This window comes from Triticum urartu, chromosome 7A (genome assembly GCF_056163025.1).
Source record: "Triticum urartu cultivar PI428250 chromosome 7A, HENAU_Tu73, whole genome shotgun sequence".
Taxonomy (NCBI): Eukaryota; Viridiplantae; Streptophyta; class Magnoliopsida; order Poales; family Poaceae; genus Triticum; species Triticum urartu.
Window position 1 is genome coordinate 652,001,505 of NC_141879.1, and position 22,010 is coordinate 652,023,514.

The 22,010-nt window shown below is 43.8% G+C and overlaps 1 protein-coding gene and 1 pseudogene across 1 annotated transcript; one reads left to right on the forward strand and one right to left on the reverse strand.

Annotated features, from left to right (window-relative positions):
• Positions 1-1,719: 1,719 nt before the first annotated feature.
• On the reverse strand, positions 1,720-2,374 carry LOC147961083 (uncharacterized). Its single transcript, XM_087533665.1, has 2 exons — positions 2,120-2,374; positions 1,720-2,028 (listed from the first exon to the last, which is right to left on the reverse strand). Exons 1-2 carry the CDS (start codon positions 2,372-2,374, stop codon positions 1,720-1,722), a joined length of 564 nt encoding a protein of 187 aa, XP_087389791.1.
• Positions 2,375-19,620: 17,246 nt separating this feature from the next.
• Positions 19,621-21,173, forward strand: LOC147961084 (uncharacterized; annotated as a pseudogene).
• The last annotated feature ends 837 nt before the right edge of the window (positions 21,174-22,010 follow it).

The window sequence follows — 22,010 nt, forward strand, 5'->3', positions numbered from 1 at the left end:
GTTCATTGTTTGAAAAATATATGATCTTGCATTAGTCTAAACATAAACAATTACGAATTGTGCGCTCAGATTTTCAAGAAAGTATCGACTGATAATGGACGTTGTTACGCTCGGTATTCCCATACACTTGGGCATATATCAAGAAACTTTTTTTTGAATATTGTCATCACATTTAGAGTGGTTTTTGTCATATTTGGGAGTACCGAGAGTACTCCATGATCTCGGGAGTACCTAGTATGTTGTTGAACATTGTAAACTATTGCCATTGTTTTGACGCTACCATAACCTGATCCACTCAAAGGCTCGACCACCATGTTCTGCCTTGACTCGCCATGCCCCGGCTAATTACTGTTACCACTACATCCCAATCCAACCTAGTGAAAAGGATGTTGGATGCCTGCGATGTGGGAAACCTTAGGGCCTGCTCGTTAGCCCTCCACGGCCGTCAACTCCTCAACTCCATCGCCAGGATCCTATTGCCAGCTTCTTGCGAGCAAGCCGACAGCGAGTGAAGCGCTCGGTGACACAGCTTCTCTCTTGTATGAGGAGCCAGCCTGAAGCAAGTGAAATTACATCCCATTTGTGGCCCATCTTGTTGGAAAGTTGTAACAGGCTCATAGCCCAATTCGCTGGGAAAGTTGGATGGTCTATAGGCCTGCTGGTTTGTTGCTGTTATCGCGTTAGCATATCCGCCGTTGACTCGTTGAAATTTGTGGCACTAGTAGACTAGCAGTCAACATCACCTCACCAGTGAACGAGCACGGGAGGCCACTCAATGGAGCCACGCAAGGGGGCACAAGGCGGAAGCACATGTGCCCACACAACAGAGCATGTCATGGCCGCTGGAGGATCTTGGAGCAGTAGCGGCCAGGAGCCTCGACTGGCACTGGATCTATGGAGGCGAACGGATCACGGGAGGTAAATTTCATGTTTTGACCCTTTCGCCGTATAAAATCAAGATCTGACCCCTGTTGGAATTTTTTTCAAGATTTGACCCTTTTGCTACCGCAGAAGACCATAGCGGTAGAGATATACAGGCTACCGCCGCCTGACCTGGCGATAGGTTCCCTGACATCGTCAGGTCGTTAACGGCTGTGGACACGTGGCAAAGGGACCTACCGTTGCGGGCTATGGCGGTAGGCTCTTGCAACCTACCGCTGGGATCTGTGGCGGTAGGGTGGCCAACCCTACCGTCAGAAATATTGCCGTTTTGGTTACAGGAAAAGTGCATTTGGGTGGTCAACCCTACCGCCATAGTCCCAGGCGGTAGGGTGGCCAACCCTACCGTGAGAAATGTTGCCTTTTTGGTCATAGGAAAAGTGCAGTTGGGTGGCCAACCCTACCGCCATGACCCCTGGCAGTAGGGTGGCCAACCCTACCATAATAAATGTTGCCTTTTTGGTCACAGGAAAAGTGTGGTTGGGTCGCCACCCTACCGCCGTAGGCCTTGGCGGTAGGGTTTCATAGGCTACCGCCGTGTGCACTGGCGGTAGGGTGCGAAGCAGAGCAGAGTGTACTATGTTTTTCTTCGTAATCATTTGAAGACAAGTCAAGTCACAACAATAGCACAACAAAACATAGTTCATGAGATAGTTTCACCACAAGTTTCACAAATTGACTACATAGTTCATGACAGGTTTCACAAATAAAGTACATAGTTCATCACATGTTTCTCGAACCGAAGACATAGTTCACGACTAGTGTTTTGAAATGAAGGACTTATTGGGTCACACGACGCCACTTTCCTTTCTTGTCGCGTACCTCATCCTCCTCTTGGGCTTCACGAGCCCTTGCAAGCTTTCTTGCTCTCTCCTCTTGACGAGCAATCTTCTCCTTGCGTGCCCTCTCCTCCTCACGCTTCTTTCGCTCCATCCTCTCCTTTTCACGACGCTCTTCCTCCAAACCTCTCTGAAATGCTTCTTCAAACAACCGCTGCCTCCTTAGACAATCTCGATATTGATCTTTCTTAACGTCTTCTGGCACATCTTGATCTATCCATGTGAAGTACTTACAAAGTGGAGGCAGCGACTACGTACGAATAAAGAACAAATGTGGTCATTTGTAAGATAGGTTCAAGTTGTAGCAACGGTTGAATACTCTTTGAACTAGAACAACTTACCGGCAGTACATCATAGGCGTGAGCTAGACGAGGACGATCGTAGGCATAGCTGGGACAAACAAAATATCTTCTTCCTTCCGTCCATGATTTCTTACGGTCGGTGGATACCTTAACTTTGCAAACATCTCCACACCAACATGATGGAGTTCTCATATCTTTGTCCTTCACCTTATCCAACTCGGCGTCTGTCCACTTGTCCGGCATGTCCTCGTGGTTAGCACACGGTGGCCTCATCACGGAACCGGAAGAAGCCATGCCTATAAAGACAAATTTGGTAGTTAGTAAAGTAAAATAACATGTATGTATGCAAGAAAAACAAATAAACAAGACCAAATAACAAGTACCATTCACATTATTTCAACCATCTGGGTTAAGCAAGATGTCAATAGGTCTTCTTCTATCAACCCTTCTCGTCCTACGACCACGGCCACTGGTACCCGACCGCCCCCCCCCCCATGCCCTCTAAGAATGTCTCCTCGTCCACTACCGCCAATATTCGTCCGTCCTCCACGCGCACCACTCCTGCCTCCTCGTCACTACCACTCCTACCTCCTCGTGTGCCACCCGTACTGAAGGAAATATGCCCTAGAGGAAATAAGAATGTTATTATTTTATTTCCTTATATCATGATAAATGTTTATTATTCATGCTAGAATTGTATTATCCGGAAACATAATACTTGTGTGAATACATAGACAAACTAAACGTCACTAGTATGCCTCTACTTGACTAGCTCATTAATCAAAGATGGTTATGTTTCCTAACCATAGGCATGTGTTGTCATTTGATTAACGAGATCACATTATTAGGAGAATGATGTGATTGACATGACCCATTCCATTAGCTTAGCACCCGATCGTTTAGTATGTTGCTATTGCTTTCTTCATGACTTATACATGTTCCTATGACTATGAGATTATGCAACTCCCGTTTACCGGAGGAACACTCTGTGTGCTACCAAACGTCACAACGTAACTGGGTGATTATAAAGGAGCTCTACAAGTGTCTCCAAAGGTAAATGTTGGGTTGGCGTATTTCGAGATTAGGATTTGTCACTCCGATTATCGGAGAGGTATCTCTGGGCCCTCTCAGTAATGCACATCACATAAGCCTTGCAAGCATTGCAACTAATGAGTTAGTTGCGATATGGTGTATTACGAAATGAGTAAAGAGACTTGCCAGTAACGAGATTGAACTAGGTATTGAGATACCGATGATCGAATCTCGGGCAAGTAACATACCGATGACAAAGGGAACAACGTATGTTGTTATGCGGTCTGACCGATAAAGATCTTCGTAGAATATGTGGGAGCCAATATGAGCATCCAGGTTCCGCTATTGGTTATTGACCGGAGACATGTCTCGGTCATGTCTACATTGTTCTCGAACCCGTAGGGTCCGCACGCTTAAGGTTTCGATGACAGTTATATTATGAGTTTATGAGTTTTGATGTACCGAAGTTAGTTCGGAGTCCCGGATGTGATCACGGACATGACGAGGAGTCTCGAAATGGTCGAGACATAAAGATTGATATATTGGACGGCTATATTAGGACACCGGAAGTGTTCCGGATGATTTGGGAGAAAACCGGAGTGCCGGAGGGTTACCGAAACCCCCCCGGGAGAAGTAATGGGCCTCATGGGCCCTAGTGGAGAGAGAGAGGGGCGGCCAGGGTGGGCCACGCGCCCCCTCCCCCTCTGGTCCGAATTGGACTAGGAGAGGGGGGCGACGCTCCCCTTTCCTTCTCCCTCTCCCCCTTCCTTTCCCCCTCCTAGTAGGAGTAGGAAAGAGGGGAGTCCTACTCCTACTAGGAGGAGGACTCCTCCTCCTTGGCGCGCCCTAGGGCCGGCCGGCCTTCTCCTCTTGCTCCTTTATATATGAGGGCAGGGGGCACCCCTAGACACACAAGTTGATCCACGTGATCGTTTTCTTAGCCGTGTGCGGTGCCCCCTTCCACCATACTCCTCGATAATATTGTAGCGGTGCTTAGGCGAAGCCCTACGACGGTAGAACATCAAGATCGTCACCACGCCATCGTGCTGACGGAACTCTTCCCCGACACTTTGCTGGATTGGAGTCCGGGGATCGTCATCGAGCTGAACGTGTGCTAAAACTCGGAGGTGCCGTAGTTTCAGTGCTTGATCGGTCGGGCCGTGAAGACGTACGACTACATCAACCGCGTTGTCATAACGCTTCCGCTGTCGGTCTATGAGGGTACGTAGATCACACTCTCCCCTCTCGTTGCTATGCATCACCATGATCTTGCGTGTGCGTAGGAAATTTTTTGAAATTACTACGTTCCCCAACAGTGGCATCCGAGCCAGGTTTTATGTGTTAATGTTATATGCACGAGTAGAACACAAGTGAGTTGTGGGCGATATAAGTCATACTGCTTACCAGCATGTCATACTTTGGTTCGGCGGTATTGTTGGATGAAGCGGCCCGGACCGACATTACGCGTACGCTTACGCGAGACTGGTTCTACCGATGTGCTTTGCACACAGGTGGCTGGCGGGTGTCAGTTTCTCCAACTTTAGTTGAACTGAGTGTGGCTACGCCTGGTCCTTGCGAAGGTTAAAATATCACCAACTTGACAAACTATCGTTGTGGTTTTGATGCGTAGATAAGATTGGTTCTTGCTTAAGCCCGTAGAAGCAACGTAAAACTTGCAACAACAAAGTAGAAGACGTCTAACTTGTTTTTGCAGGGCATGTTGTGATGTGATATGGTCAAGACATGATGCTAAAATTTTATTGTATGAGATGATCATGTTTTGTAACCGAGTTATCGGCAACTGGCAGGAGCCATATGGTTGTCGCTTTATTGTATGCAATGCAATTACGTTGTAATGCTTTACTTTATCACTAAGCGGTAGCGATAGTCGTGGAAGCATAAGATTGGCGAGATGACAACGATGCTACGATGATGATCAAGGTGTCGCGCCGGTGACAATGGTGATCATGACGGTGCTTCGAAGATGGAGATCACAAGCACAAGATGATGATGGCCATATCATATCACTTATATTGATTGCATGTGATGTTTATCTTTTATGCATCTTATCTTGCTTTGTTTGACGATAGCATTTTAAGATAATCTCTCACTAATTATCAAGAAGTGTTATCCCTGAGTATGCACCGTTGCGAAAGTTCTTCGTGCTGAGACACCACGTGATGATCGGGTGTGATAGGCTCTACGTTCAAATACAACGGGTGCAAAACAGTTGTACATGCAGAATACTCAGGTTATACTTGACGAGCCAAGTATATACAGATATGGCCTCGGAACACGGAGACCGACAGGTCGAGCGTGAATCATATAGTAGATATGATCAACATAGTGATGTTCACCAATGAAACTACTCCATCTCACGTGATGATCGGACATGGTTTAGTTGATTTGGATCACGTAATCACTTAGAGGATTAGAGGGATGTCTATCTAAGTGGGAGTTCTTTAGTAATATGATTAATTGAACTTAAATTTATCATGAACTTAGTACCTGATAGTATCTTGCTTGTTTATGTTTGATTGTAGATAGATGGCCCGTACTGTTGTTCCGTTGAATTTTAATGCGTTCCTTGAGAAAGCAAAGTTGAAAGATGATGCACTGGTAGAAAAAGGGCATGTTGTCCCGGTTCGTAAGGGCCTTTTGTCCCGGTTCCTGAACCGGGACTAAAGGGTCGGTACTAATGCCCTGTCCCTTTAGTCCCGGTTCAATCTAGAACCGGGATAGATGGGCCTCCACGTGGCCTGTGCGCGGAGCCCAGGCAGGAGGACGTTTGGTCCCGGTTGGTGGCACCAACCGGGACCAATAGGCATCCACGCGTCAGCCTTTCTGTGGCTGTGGTTTTTGTTTTTTTTTTTAAAGGGGGGTTGGGGGGTTTTGGGGGGTTAATTTAGGTGTTTCATATATTGTGTTAGCTAGCTATAACTAATAGAGAGAAGTGTCCTCTCTTATGTCCGTGCTTGGTCGACGCTACGTACTATACATACGTATAGAGAGGACTAGACACGCTAGCTAGCTAGTAAGAAAACGAAGGAAACAGAAGATCGTCATGAACATATATGCATACAGAGAGAAGTGATATCGACCACCTCTCCTTCTCCGAGAGATTGGTCGAACAACAAGTTCTCGTATATCTATCCGACACTACCGGCTACATATATACAATAATTATCTCTTACAAATATAATCATACGGACTCATGGTCCACATAGTATTCTCCGTCTTCAGCGATCACGTGGTCAAGAAAGAATGCCGCCAATTCCTCTTGAATTGCTCGCGTGCGAGCTGGTGCTAGGAGTTCATCCCGCTTCTGAAACATCTAATTTGAAGAAGAGGGTCAATACATATATATATATGAATGAATGAAACTCAACACAAATGATGGTAATAAAATAAAATTGTGAATGTTGTTATTTACGTACTTCATATTGTTCGTCAGTGTAGCCCCGCTCACAGGTCGTGTGGCGGATGGACTCGCAAACGTAGTATCCACTGAAATCATTCCTTTGTTCCTGCCACAACCACTTTACAAGAAATAGAGGTCAATCAAACTGATAAGCAAGAATGCCAAATGGTATTGATGAAACTAGCGCTTGAATCAATAGGAGATGCGCGGAACATGCTACTATAGTACTTACTTTTGGGTGTCTAAATTGCAGCTTCTTCGGGAGTCCTGGAGCTTTTTGGTGAATTTTTTCCAAACCCTGCCAGACAAAGAAAACAATTACTTGATATATCAGGAAATGAACAAAGTTGCTGATATGGTGGATAATGATCGATTTAACTTACTTCTCGAGCATTTGAGTCATGTCCGCATAGTCATGGGGATCTTTTCATCTTGAGTCTAAGACGGTTACTAGTCCCTGCTCAAGATTAATCTCTAGGAGAATATAGTGGAAACTGCACATGCATGCATAACTCATCAATTACATTACTATAACCTTGACTAATATATAAGGGAAACCGAATACGCACAAGACAGTAACACTCACTTGAAGTTGTAAGGAAAGAGTATTATATATTTGTTTTCATTTATTACCAACGATCGTAGCAAGTTGACCTCGGTATCTGCGGCATGAATTTTAACCTGAGTTGCGTCTATGAGATATTGTTAATGAACCCAATATCACCGACTTGTCTTTTCTTCAATTCGGCGATCTTCAATCTGCATAATATAGTGAGGATGATTATAAATACATGCAATGAAAGAGCTGAGCTATATAGAGAGACTTAATGACAGAAGTAGTACTACTTACAGACAGTAGCAGGCGACCGTTGTTTTATCGAGGGCCAATTGATTGAAAAACTGAAAGAACTCCTCGAATGGAACAGGCAACAGTTCAATTCCAATGAGGTCATGCTCCTTTTTAACTTTCACATACAAAGTACTCCTCCTCCTAGAGTCTCTGCAGATTTTCAAGTACCAATCATGCAATCTTCGCATCATCGTTGATAGAGATCTTTCATCTTTGACGAGAGGCTTCGCGTACTCGTATCTTTGTATCTGCACCTCCATGAAATCATAATGTACATCTTGGGCAGGTAATCGCCAAGATTGCTATAACCGGGCACCATCCTCGGATCATTAGCGACGATGTCACTAGGCACCTTGAGCGGGGGGCACGATTGCTTCGCTTGTTCGCCGAGCTGGGCAATTTGTTTCCCCGCTCGTCGTTCTTTCAGCCTTTGATCACTGACAGTACTTCCCGACCGCTCCGCTTCGGCAAATTCCTTTCCAATAATGCGCTCATAGTTTCCTTTCGGCGGAGATTTGGGTGGTTTTGTCAGGGCAGCCAGAGTGCGCTTCGCTTTCACCGGATCTACCTTCTCCTCCGGAGGTGGATGTTTCTTTGCTTTCACCCCTTCAAAGTAGTTCCTCACTTCTTCTCGTGCGATCTCGGCGTTCTCCTCCGGGGTCCTCTCGTATGGTAAGTTCTCTGGAGTCTTCAGAGAAGGACCAAATCTGTATTTCCTCCCGCCTCTGGCTGTACTGCTAGACGTCGGCAGAGCAGACGAAGAGGTTGTCTTCTTTACTTGCTTACGAGGTGGAGGAGAAGGAATACGACGCGCCGGAGCAGCCGGAGCGGCGGCAGGTCTCTTCCGCCCTTGTCGACGAGGCGGAGAAGGAGGAGGCTGGCTGCTCGGGCGCGTCGGCGCAGGTGGAGAAGGAGGCGGAGTGCCGCCACGCGCCGGAGAAGGAGCCGGTCGAGTGCCCTGAACGTCACTCGCCGGAGGAGGAGGCGGTGGAGGAGGCGGAGTGCCCTGACTCGCCAGAGGAGGAGGCGGTGGAGGAGGCGGAGTGCCCTGACTTGCCGGAGGAGGAGGAGGAGGAGGCGGAGGCGTCCAGTTCGGAAGGTTGATGAGCTCCTTCCGCCATAGGCATGGAGTCTTCAGAGCAGAACCTAGCCTAGTCTCCCCTTCACCGGTAGGGTGGTCAAGCTGGAGGTCCTCAAATCCCTCTGTTATTTCATCCACCATCACCCTAGCATATCCTTCTGGAATCGGCCGGCAGTGAAAAGTTGCGTCGGGTTCAGTAGGATAAACAGAGCCAACAGCCGCCTTGACTTTCAAATTCATCCATTGCGTCATAAGGTGGCAATTTTGAGACTCCGTGATAGCATCCACGGGATAGCTGGCAGGAGCCGTCAAGGCATGCTCCGGCTGAAGCAGCTCGGTGGAAGCCACGCTGCTTCTCCGCTGAGATGGCGGGGTAGCTTCGGGGGAAGCTTCGGCAGTACGTTTGCTGCGATTTGCTTCTCGTTCCTCTATCGCTTGTACCCTTGCTTGCAGCGCCTGCATTTGGGTCTGCTGCAATGTTTTCCTCCTCTCCTGGGATTTGTAACCGCCTGTGTCCAGAAACCCAATCTTCCACGGAATGGAGCCTGGCGTGCCTCGTGTCCGTCTAGGGTGCTCAGGATTCCCGAGGGCCATTGTGAGCTCGTCGTTCTCTCTGTCTGGAAAGAACTTCCCTTGCTGCGCTGCTTCGATATACTGTTGAAGCTTCCTGACTGGTATGTCCATTTGATCGTTCGTCCAAATGCACTTCCCTGTTACAGGGTCCAAGGTTCCGCCAGCCCCGAAGAACCAAGTTCGACAACGGTCTGGCCAGTTAATTGTCTCTGGTTCGATCCCTTTATCAACCAGATCATTCTCAGTCTTGGCCCACTTAGGCCGGGCTACGAGGTAGCCACCTGACCCCGTGCGATTGTGATGCTTCTTCTTCGCAGCATTTTGCTTGTTTGTCGCCGACATCTTCTTACTCTTTTCCGATGTCTTGTGGGCCACAAATGCGGGCCAGTGATCTCTGATCTTCTCATATCTGCCCTTGAATTCTGGTGTCTCTTTATTTTCGACAAACTTATTCAGCTCTTTCTTCCACCTGCTGAATAGTTCTGCCATCCTCTTAAGAGCAAAAGACTTGATTAATTGCTCTTTAACTGGCTTCTCTGGATCATCCTCTGGCGGTAGGGTGAAATTTGACTTCAGCTCAGTCCAAAGATCATTTTTCTGCATATCATTGACATAAGACACGTCAGGGTCTTCTGTAGACGGCTTTAACCATTGCTGGATGCTGATCGGGATCTTCTCCCTAACCAAAACCCCGCACTGAGCAACAAATGTGCTCTTTGTCTGGAGGGGTTCAATCGGTTGGCCGTCGGGCGCGATTGCTATGATCTCAAACTTTTCATCCGAGCTCAACTTTTTCTTCGGGCCTCGTCTCTTTACCGAAGTTGTGCTCGATCCGGAGGGCTAGAAAAAAGAACAAAGGCTTAATTAATATGTGTACATACCAAAACAATGAATGCATCAATTAGCTAGTCAGCAGAAGCTTAACTAATATATATACCTGGCCGGACTCGGTTCGGTCACCGGAGACGTCATCACGGTCTCCTTCTTGCACCGTCATTAGGTCACCGGAGCCATCATAATCATAGCCAGCTGCTTCCAGACCATCGGTGTCGTTGAGAAACAACGAGCAGACGGCATCACTTCTTCGTGCGATTATGTCCCCCAACAACTCTTCTTGTACTTCGTCTCGGGCGGTGTCCATAGTTCTTTTTCCCCTCATTTTTGTGAGTTAACTGACATGAGGTTGCTTCAAATGGAATATGTACTCATAGTTGCATCACATTATGCATTTCCTTCATTTTTAGTCTGCAAGTTACTTATGTGTCCGGCATGATATTGGTGCGATTTATTTTCCTAAGGGTATATGCATCTCATTAGAAATTTATTTTGTCTGCCTTTCGTCTTCCTATATTTCACGTGTTTTTATTTTCTCTTTCCTGGTTAGCTAACCAATTATTATTGTAGCACATGACTTAGGGCTTTTTAACTTATTGCACAGTTTGTCATTCTAGAACACTAGACTTTTCTCCACAGTTAGGATGTTCATATGAAAAGTTTAATTCATGTTTAATCCTTCCAGAACTAAGCTTAGCTTAGAAAAAAGGTAGCTTGTTGCATGCAGGTCATACAAATATGTTAAATTCCATTTCTTCATTTTTGTTCAGAATGTTGCACTACATGAGATGAGACAAACTCGGAATGGGAGCAAAATAGTCCTGACTAGCGAACTCTTTTAGCTCGCCGTGTTTCCACTGGTGGCGTTGTAGTCGAGCCCAACAATTCAACTTGTGAAGATAACATGTAGCCCGAACCCAAGAGGGATCGAGATTTAGTTTTTCCAGGACAACTATTTTTTTTATCTTTACTAAAATTTTGCATCTCTTCCATGTTCACTTGGATAATACCTATACTCATTATAAGTCCTTCAAGTTCAGACAAGAAAAATTAGATATCCTGAAATCTTTACTATAAGATCATTTTGGTCTTCTTGAACTTCAAATGCCATCATCAAAAGATAAATGATGGTTTGTATTAAACTTGACCTTTAGAGATGCGGGCACTATAGATATTATTTTTCCCCAAATTTCTAGAATATGAATTAAGAATTCGGTACTCACATAAATCTGAGAGGCTGCTTTGATCGAGACGTGTGTTGCACGTACACGTTTACTAGTTATTACTAGCAAAAGGGCCCGTGCGTTGCAACGGGAGAAAAGTATATTGCATGCTCTTATAATCTAGAAAAGCTGATATAGAATTTAATAATCTGTTCCACAAGTCCAGCTCTTCTATTTCAACATGGCTTGCATGTACATTTAAAAAGTACATGCAAAATGGGCTAGGGATAATCCATTTATTCATGACATGCGTGAAATGAGGTGTTATTATGGGTAAAGGAAAATGACAAGAACAAACGATGATACATTAGCACACTACGGAGACATGCATGCATCATGGACGGTTTTCGGTTCAAGCATCACCAACTTATGGCATGTTCAACGGCATTCCTATTGTTAGCTCCCCTCCATGACCTCAGCTCATCATCGCACCTTCGTCCCGAGCTCGTCCTTTATTCACTCTGACGTGAAATATTGCTCTGGAACTTCTCATGCCTCCTCTATGCTTGTCCAGTTTTGTTCGTCAACATTGTCTGCCTTATAATTCCCATCCCTCTACTAACGGGTCACTTGGCTTGTTATATACAATCCATCTGAAAAAAATATGTTGATGCTTGCAAATATTTCTGTTGCAATGCTTGAATATATTGTTAGCGTACGTATTTATCAAAGAAAATACACGAAGAGTTTTTTTAATGCGTAAATAACATTTGTGTTTAATGTCTGTAGACGCATGTATTATACTGCCCACATCCCATATATTTATCGGATCTTCTCGGATTTCCTTGTCATGCGTCCTTTCTTTTATTTCTTTTATATAGCACAGCACATCCCACATCACATCTTAGCAATGTGTCCGTGCGTTGCTACGGTCAATAATGCATCAAATATACAAAGAAATGACGAATTGAATTGAACCGACCGAATGCAGTTGATGTGGTCACAGACTAAATTGAAAATAATAGGGCATGACAAAGCTCTTGAAGATGCCGGAGCTGACGAAAACATGATCTAGACACTTTAAAAGATGCAGGTAGGAAAAGTTAATTACTAAGTACATCATATCAAATCACATAAACATTTGGTTTTCACCATCTTCTCCAATTTTGGATCATTATTTCCCTTATATGCAAAGATAAAACATTCTACAAATTATATTGTGCATAATACAGGATCCAAAACAGTGAAAATTAAATAATTGTGAACAAACATGAATAATGAATTACCTCGTTGTAACCAAACAGCTCCTAGGTCGTTAATTCATTGCAGCAACCGTACTTATTAAAGAATTCGTGCACTTAGGTGAAGCTTTGCTTTGTATTTTTGTCGTATTCAACAAAAGGAGGTCAATCAGAGCCCCAAGCTAGCTTCACGGAGGGGAGTATCCGGCGAGATGCGCAAGTGCCGCTAGTTCCTGTAGATCAATCGAATCGAGCTGTGTGCTTGGTAGCTTAGCGTGCATGGCCACCATGGGCGCGGTCGCTGCTGGCCGAGGTGCCGGACATCCATGTCGTCGCACCCAAACAATGCTGGCGGAGGGGACGGAGGCATAGTAGGAGAACTTGTGGCCGTCGAAGATGCCGATTGGTGCCTTGTACAGAGCTGACGGCGTCGAGGATGACTATTACGCCGGTGGTGAGCTTGAAGGTGCCGGGGGTAACCTTCTACAGTGGTGAGGCTTGTGTAGAAGGCGATGCCGGCCTCAGCCCCCGTCTTGGGTCAATCCCTTCCTCCTTCCCTCGTGCGCCGCACCAGAAGGGGAGTGCCACATCCTCGTCATCGGAGCAACCATGGCGCCGCCCCGGAGAACCCCTAAGCCGCTCGCCTGGATCCGGATGCCACCGTCTTTTTGCGCGTCGAGCCCGTGTGCCGCCGCCGCCCTTTGCGGATGTCGCTCGATCCGGAGCCGCCTGACGCCCCCCTGCTCGTTGACCCGCATCGATTAGATCGAATCACGGGGTGAATATATCAAACGACGACAGTTTTTTTCTTTTACTTAGGGGTGGCAGCGGGTAAATATAGACTTCCAACGAACAAGGGAAAAGAAAGGCAGGCTCAGCTTGACCCATCTGGCCCATGAACGTGCCGGAAAGAAAAATCGGACATGTACGTTATTTTAATACCACCTCGGTAGCAGCGGCTTGTGCAAACTGAAAGCGTAAATTTATGGAAAGAAAGCGTATTGTGACGGTGAACCCACGGAGTCAATCCGTGCTTTATTATTAAAAAAATAGTACAAATGCCCGCGCGTTGCACCGGGCGATAAAAGGGGCACAACCTGCTTCATGTGTCATTTTAAACCATTTTTCATATCCAATTTTAATAAACATTGGTAATTATGTCTAACATGGAAATTTCCTTATTTTTAATAAAATTTAATGTATTCATTAAAAATGTAACACCATTTGAAGAATAGTTAACATTTTCATGAAAATTGGAAATTTTCTTTGTAAATTAACATTTTTTAACATATTTTTGTTTGGTAATTTTTACACGTAGTTGGTTGTTTGATTGGGAAGAGTTTTTTTTAACTATTCGACCAAACAAAATAGTTAACGTACACAGATGGACCCACGAACTCATCTTCCTACCCCTGCTCTAGTACTCCTTGTGTTCTAGGAAATGTGCCCGTCTGTTGCAACAGGAAAAAAAAATCCTTGCACGTCCCTAACGGCAACCCATCCATATTACCGCCTCTCTTCCTCGCCATTGTCGCTGATGATAGCTACATTGTCCATTTATTCATGATAAACATGGTCAATCCTAAGGCAATGACTTTGGTCATCATATTTATAACTCTGCTTTCATGAGCTCGTCCTTTCTCCGAATTGTAATTCTACGGTTTTTTAATAATGGTGAACGCCATCCTTATCTCATCTTCACTTGATGCCTGCGCCATCTTGCATTGTATATAATTGCTCTTTTCTCATGACATGCAATATATGATACAAAAAATTATTGTTGGATAAATTTGTATCAAATAACAAAGGTCCCACGCGATGAAGCTCAATGACAACGGCTGGGAAGTCACTTAATTTTCATGGATGATTTCCTATGCCTTCTCCATCCTATCTAAGTCATATAGATATCCCAATCTGTCTGCCTGTGTCGTATATATTAGCTCCAAGTAATGCAGTCATAGATATATTTACTCCTGATAGGCCTCAAGTTTTACAATCATGATTAGCTGTGTGAGTAATTATTCTGTGTACATATTGAAAATAAAATGATCATGCACATAATGACATGTGGTCGAAAACACAAAGTAGCTCAAATTCACGGCGCGGGCATCTCGTCCTTCCCTCCTCTAAGTAAGTTAATATATGAAATCTTGTACTTATTTATTCCCCATGCAAGCAAGCCCACAAATCTCTCTTTGAAAGCAGCGTTGCATGTCCAGCAGTGTCGTCGTATCGCTCCTTCCTTCCCCATCCATCAGGGATGTTCTTTCCTCCATCAGCCCACAAATTCATTTAAAGCACCGGCATCTCCCTCCTCCTTTATCGAGTTATTATCGATTTTTCCTTTGGTTCTTGGTTCTCGAGGCCTGCTATAGGAAACTCTGTAAACGTATATAAATCAGTAGAATTTCATGTAAAGAACCGAGGTGGGACTATTAGGCAACCAACCCATTACTTGGCATGAATAAATTGTATCTCAGTTGGTCGTTGTCTTCAGTATCTAACGGGACGGCATGGGTTCGAACATCACTCCTGAACTTTATTTTTACTTTTTGCTAGTCGGTTGTGTAGCAGGCCCAGATCGGCCCACTGGAGTTTTTGCTAGTCGGTTGTGTAGCAGGCCCAGATCGGCCCACTGGAGCGTGCAGGCCGCCGGCTATTTTTTATGACCTCAAATTAGTACCACCTCGTTTATATTACGGTTTTATCTATATAAAAATCGTAAAAGCGTATTATGACATGAGAAGAAAACGTATTGTGACGGTGAACCCACAGAGTCAATCCGTGCTTTATTATTACTAGTAGAATGCCCGTGCGTTGCCACGGGCTTTTTTAAAAACTTGCTTATCGCATGTATAAACATAATGCATGTATAAAAAATTGAATTCCACTTTAATTGCAATGTATAAAAAAATGTAATTCAATGACCTATACTGACTCATCTGATGCACAAAATAAAAGAAAGTGGTTTAAGAATATAGAACAGTTTTGCACTGCATCACAAACGATAGATAACACCTGAAAGCATTTTTATACAGGTGCTATCTAATCCCTCCATTCCTAAATATAAGTCTTTTTCGAGATTCTAACGTAGACTACATACAGAGCAAATAGTTTAACATGTTCATATATTTGGAGTGTTAAATACTTCAAACAAAAGGCAAACAAGCCATCATGTTTGACCACGTAGATTAAAATATCTGAACCATAAATTTCACATATTAACAGATGAGATTTAAAAATGTGGCGTTACTTATAAATATTACCATGTACAAATAGTTTAACATGTCACATATCATTCTCAAAAAAAAGTACAGATAGATCAATGCCTTTCTACTAAAAAACTTAGCCGCGTAACACGACAACCACAAGGTTTTCGGTAGCCATCTTATGGTAGACTAAAAAAAGAATCCAAATAAAAAAAAAGAAGACCCTAAGGAAGAGTCCAATCAAAATACATGTGATTATGTTCAATACCAAAAGGAGAAGTCGGACTCCTTCTTCTTTCTTATAACTTACTCAGCTCTTTAAAAGAAAACTTTGTGTACTTAGATTGGAAAATAAATTTGTAGTATACATATCAAAAAAAGCTTGGCAAAGATCAATTGATCTAGATTATAATGGTTGAGATCTAAAGTCTACTAATAGTTATGTACCATGTAATTTTTTGGAAGTTAAAAACAAAGAATTTAGTTTTGGGTCTTCGCCTTCTGGGCAAAGGCCGTGACGCAAGACCCTTAGGTCCTTGTCGCTAGTCCTGGCCTTCTCCATCCTCAGCCAAGCAAAGGAAGCAAGCAAACGAACCGAGCGATGCAGCGTTGAGCTACACAGGAAGAGCAAGTCAGCGGAGGAAATCCAAACCAGATCAAAGCACAAAATCAGTAAATAAGCCATCCATCTCACTGGTCCTGTGTACAAAAGCAATTTTCCTCATGTCCCAGGTTGGCAACCAATTTGTTCCACATACCAACACGAACCTCGAGCCAGAGCCACATACCAACAGGAAGAGCACGTAAGATATCTGAAATAATTAGAGGAAATGGACATTGTAGGTTTTAAATATTGCTAAATTGCACGGGTAAGCTCAGGAGCGTGTATTATTTCTTCTTGATATTCCTCAAAATTAAATTCACCTGTTGTACTTTCAAAATAGGTGTGTCCCTGAACTAAGAGATACAAAATAATGCATCAATTTGAGAAATCCAAACGATGAGGATGAGCCATCTAGCATAACACAAACACGCACACACACAAGCACACACGCACACACACACACACACACACACAGAGAAGAAAAGCAAAGCATGAAGGAAGAAAAGTGAATATAAATTACACATCCAGTTATGTTTATTATACTGCAATAAATCATACACCCACATAAGACCCAAAAAAGCCTACACTGTAAGCAACAATGCTAGATACAAAATAAAATGGATATACTGCATAATTTCTCATGTTTGAAGGTGCCACCTCCATTAGTAATGACAGATATGAACTTTACATGAATTAAACGGGATAATTGTTTATTTGCTTCACTTCAACCCATGTAGAACTATAATGACTACTTCTTGTAATTAATCTAAATGGTTCCAATAAATTAATATTCAAGGTTGACTACATGGGAAAGTTGTATTTGAAATACATCCATAAGGAAGTTGACTAAAAGGTGAACAATGTACTAAAAAATATCATTAAACGTTAAGACTTGCAGGTCAATACATATCATTAAAATCTCTAAGATTTATGTTATAACCTACTGGTAGATTTTGAGATTAAAGGTGAGATTAAGAGCATATGCCCTTCTTTCAATACCAGTAAATTTCGATAATGGCTTACAATCCAGTCGGGATATACATGCATAGGAAGGCATCTACTTGCTGAACAAGATGTTGTCTGCAAGACTTCAATCAAAACATTGTGTCTCTCACTTAGTCTTTGCATATTACTGAAGAATATACAATCTGCAATCAAAATATTGTGTCTCAGTCTTTTGTAGGCAGCATCTAAGATTTTGTAAGCTCCGAGAGTAAAAGACCAACGAGTGCCAGAATTGGAACATAGAAGAATCTTACCTGGGCATGATGCCATTAGGTTCTTTGCCAAGATCGAGGTAGTAGAGCTCCCTCAATCTCTCTTGCCAAGCCCTCCCTCTGACCATCAATAGAACAGTCACTCTCGCTTGCCCTGCTTTTGAAATCTCCTTCTGCGCCGCCGCAGATCAGTTGGCAGCATAGGCCGAGCTCTCCCATGTATCATCACATTGAACAAAATACGCATCTATGCTTACTTCCCTTGCATCATCACAACGGATGCTATAAATTTTCTTGTGTCCTTGTCATAAATCTGAATCCTGCACGATATGAAAAAGAAAGAAAGTCAGATTTGTTAATACAGTACAACATAATGATAGTTCCAAGGAAACAGGTACTACGTCGAAACTGGCCATGATAGTACGGATGTCATGTGGATGGACGTGTTTGTGCAGGAATAACCGGGAAGAGTACTCAGAGCTCGATAACCCACCGGAGAGATCAATGCACCCTACTTTAAACGTAGTTTTGTGGTTATGGCCGAGGCACATGTCGCCACGGTGGTCGATGTTGCAGCAGTACCTGAGTCTGACCTCGAACTTCAAAGAACATGGCGCCGTCGACAACACCCAAGGATGCAGTGAGAGCACGGAGACCGCTCGGCCAAACGGGTTCAACACCACGTTCAGCAGGAACAGGTACTGCCGGCCTTGGGCACGGGTCGAGAAGGCCAGGGGCGGACGCATGTTGTGGCGAGTGGGGGCCCAGGACCCCACTCGATTCATCGTCCTCTTCGTACTACGTCCCGATGCTAGCGAGCAGGCCCCCAGTCGGGCTATAGCAGGTGCCCCCACTCCCTTCCAGTTCGGCCTTTCTATAAAGCCCAATACAAAAAGCTAATCAAGGAAAAAATTCAAGGTAGAAGGCGTGCGTGTACCCTGCTGCCGCCTGCCGCTTCACTCTAGGAGCTCACAATTAATAGCGAGAAAAACGAAGAGGCAAGCCCTCGGCCGCCGCTTGGTTGGACCATTGATGGATCGCGGCTTGGCGGGTGCCAGTCCTGTGCCATCCGGTCGCCGGCCACCGGCCGCCCGCCGCCAGCAGCAGCGGCGCCACCGTCGACGGGTGTACAGCAGCAACGGATGAACGGAACATCCTCAGCAACTCATCTCTGATCAGGTCTGTACCATCTCCTCATCTCCTTATCCCAAACTACTAAACTCCCCTTCGTTCTTTATTTTGCTTGCTGTTGCCTGACTACACTCTGGTCCTTATTTTTTCAGTTGATTCCATGGTTTATCTCATATCAAATCAAATGAAAACTTGCAGTTCGTACTAGTACAGTAGTACTACTCTATGTCTCTATCAGACATGTAGCCATGTACAGTTGGTTCTACCAAAAAATTATAGGATTAGTGTGACACACTACTTGTACTTGGAAAATTTCTATGGAACTCAATCTGGGATGCCATTCTACTACTAGTACTTTTGCTGGCCTGCTAGTCTGCTCCACTAGAATGTTTTGTATCTGAACTTTTACAATTTGTGCTTCCATTATTTGATAGGGAAGAGAAGGGAAGATAATGGAGAAGTATTTGATAAAGAAATCAACAAATGCCAACACCACCACCCAGCCCCAAGGGGCTATCACCAGCAACAATTCAAGTGGCAGTAGTAATGCATCAAGACCTGCAGCAAAACATAATTCTGCTGTGCCTGAACTAGTTGATTTGAATAAGCTCCCTCGCGATCCAGCTAAAAGGAAGCGAATGGCAGATTATCACCCCAACCAACGTGACGAGATAAGAAGGAAGTATTTGATTTGGGGACCTAATCAGCCCCGCAAGTTGGAATTTCCATACAGGGAGATTGGGAAGAAGAAAAAGAAGAGGAGATTCAATCCGGATTGGTATGATGATTATGCTTATTGGCTAGAGTACAGCGAGAAGGAGCACAAAGCCTATTGCTTATGCTGCTATTTGTTTAGGGACAACATTAAAGACAGCCACCATGGGCATGATGCATTTGTAGTAGAAGGTTTCAACTGTTGGAACAAGACAGAGAGATTTGTAACTCACGTCGGTGATCGTAACAGCTTTCACAACAGAGCACTCAAGGATTGCGAGGATCTATTAAAGCAAGATCAATCAATCCCTGCATCCTGGAATAGACAAAGCCAAACTGAAAAGAATGAGCATCTCATCAGGTTAAATGCCGCAATTGATGTTTGTCGATACTTGTTGCATCAGGGACAACCTTTCCGTGGCCATGATGAATCTAAAGATTCTGAAAATAAAGGAAATTACCTTGAGTTGATGGACTACACTATTAAGCAAAATGATGTTGTTGCTAAGGCATTCAAGAATGCTCCAAATAATAATCAAATGTTGTCTCCCAAAATTCAGAGAGATATTACCGAGTGCTTTGCAAAAGAAGTACTAGGCCATGTGATGAAAGAAATTGGTAATGGTGTGTTCAGCTTATTAGTTGATGAGTGTAGGGATGTTTCCGACAAAGAACAAATGGCGGTTGTTCTCCGATATCTTGATAAGTGTGGACTGGTCCAAGAGAAGTTTGTTGGTGTTGTTCATGTGGAGGAGACAACAGCTTCTTATCTCAAGTCTTGCATAGATTTATTATTTTCACAACTTGGGCTGAATCTTGAACAAGTTAGAGGCCAAGGTTACGATGGAGCAAGTAATATGTCTGGTGAGTTTAATGGTTTGCAAGCTAAAATTATGAATGAGAACAAATCAGCATATTATGTACATTGTTTTGCTCATAAACTCAACTTGGTTGTTGTGGCTATTGCAAAGAAGATATTCGAGGTCGGAGATTTCTTTGATATGGTTTCAGTTTTGCTGAATGTCGTAGGCGCGTCTTGCAAGAGAAAAGACCAACTTCGTGAGCATCACCAAGAAGAAGTGAGAAAAGCAATAGGATGTGGAGAGATTGCTACGGGGACTGGACTGAATCAAGAATTATCTCTTCAAAGACCAGGTGACACTCGATGGAACTCCCATTATAAAACACTGTTGGGTTTGTCCAAGATGTTCTCATCTATGGTCAAAGTACTAGAATATGTCGAGAAAGATGGCACAGATACCGGAAAGAGGCGGCAAGCTAGAGGTCTTCTAAAATATTTCCAGACCTTTGATTCTGCATTTTTCTTACACATGATGATGATGATATTAGCTTTAACAAATGGGCTATCAAAAACCTTACAGAGAAAGAATAAAGACATTGTAAATGCTATTTCAGACGTGGAATCAACAAAACGAGAGTTAGAAAAACTCAGAACCAATGAGGGGTGGGATTCCCTTATGAAGAAGGTATGTTGTTTTTGTGAGAAGCATGACATTCCAGTGCTTGACATGGAAGATGCCTATGTTAACCCAAAGAAGCCATGACAAAAGACTGGCATTAGCAATGAACATTATTATCGTGTTGACTGTTTCTTTGCTGTGCTCGATCTGTTAGGAGAAGAGTTTAATGACATATTTAATGAGGTAAATTCTGAGTTGCTTCTATGCATGCCTGCTTTGAGCCCAAGTGATTTATTTTGTCATTTTGACAAGGAGAAGTTACTGAAATTAGCAAAGTTTTATCCTGATGACTTCAATCACAAAGATATGGTGACTCTTGAGCATGAACTTGGACTCTATATAGATAATATACTCCATGATACAAGGTTTTCTAGCTTGGACAGAATAAGTGACTTGGCTAAACTGATGGTGGATACTAGGAAGAATCTCTCATATCCTTTGGTATATCGGCTTTTGAAGCTAGCTCTAACTCTGTCTGTTGCCACTGCCACTGTCGAGAGATGTTTTTCAGCGATGAAGATTGTGAAGAATGCTTTGCGTAACAAAATTGGTGATGATTATTTGAGCCATAGCCTAATTTGCTTCGTGGAGAAGGAGCTGCTGGACACAATTACCAATGAAGTGATTGTTGATCGTTTCTATAAGATGAAAGATCGTCGTGGGAGAAATGAAACGTAATGGTCTAATACCTTCCACCCTTTTTATATTTACCATCTCCATTGTATTCAAATGCATTGTCCTAGTCTGTGTTTTCTCTTCACAGGTAATGCCATTTGTCTTGGAGACAAATATTACCTTTTGCCACCTATGAAATCATTGGGATATAAAGCCTTCTTGTAAGATTTCTTCAGTTTAGTGCCAAACCTATCATGTTACTACTAGATGACGTATCACTTGTTGGCATTTATGTCAGACAAATATTATCTTTTGCTACATATAAAAACTGGGATATAAAGTGTAAGGTTTGTTTATTTTAATGGTAAATTTGTGAGGTTATTAGTGGATGAAGTATCTTCTGTTTTGAACGTGGATGAAGTATCTTATTGTTATAGGAAAAATGCTAGATTTTTTTATGCATGAAAAGTGCTATACGTTTATACGATTGTGTAAACATGTTCATGAGTTTTACATAGACGAGCGCCCCCAGTCAGTTTTTATCCTAGGTCCGCCCCTGGAGAAGGCTTTGAAGCCGTCACAGAGCTGGACCTCGACGCACACCCAGGCCCGAAGCTCAGTCGTGCACGGCCACCCTTGCGCGTCGGCAAAGTGGTCTAGGAGTGCCGCCGTGGAGCGAGCGAAACTGCAGTCCGCCTGCAGGCAGTAGCACGGGCAGCAGTGGGCGCACGGCACCCGGATGGACTCCATTAGCCTTTCCAATG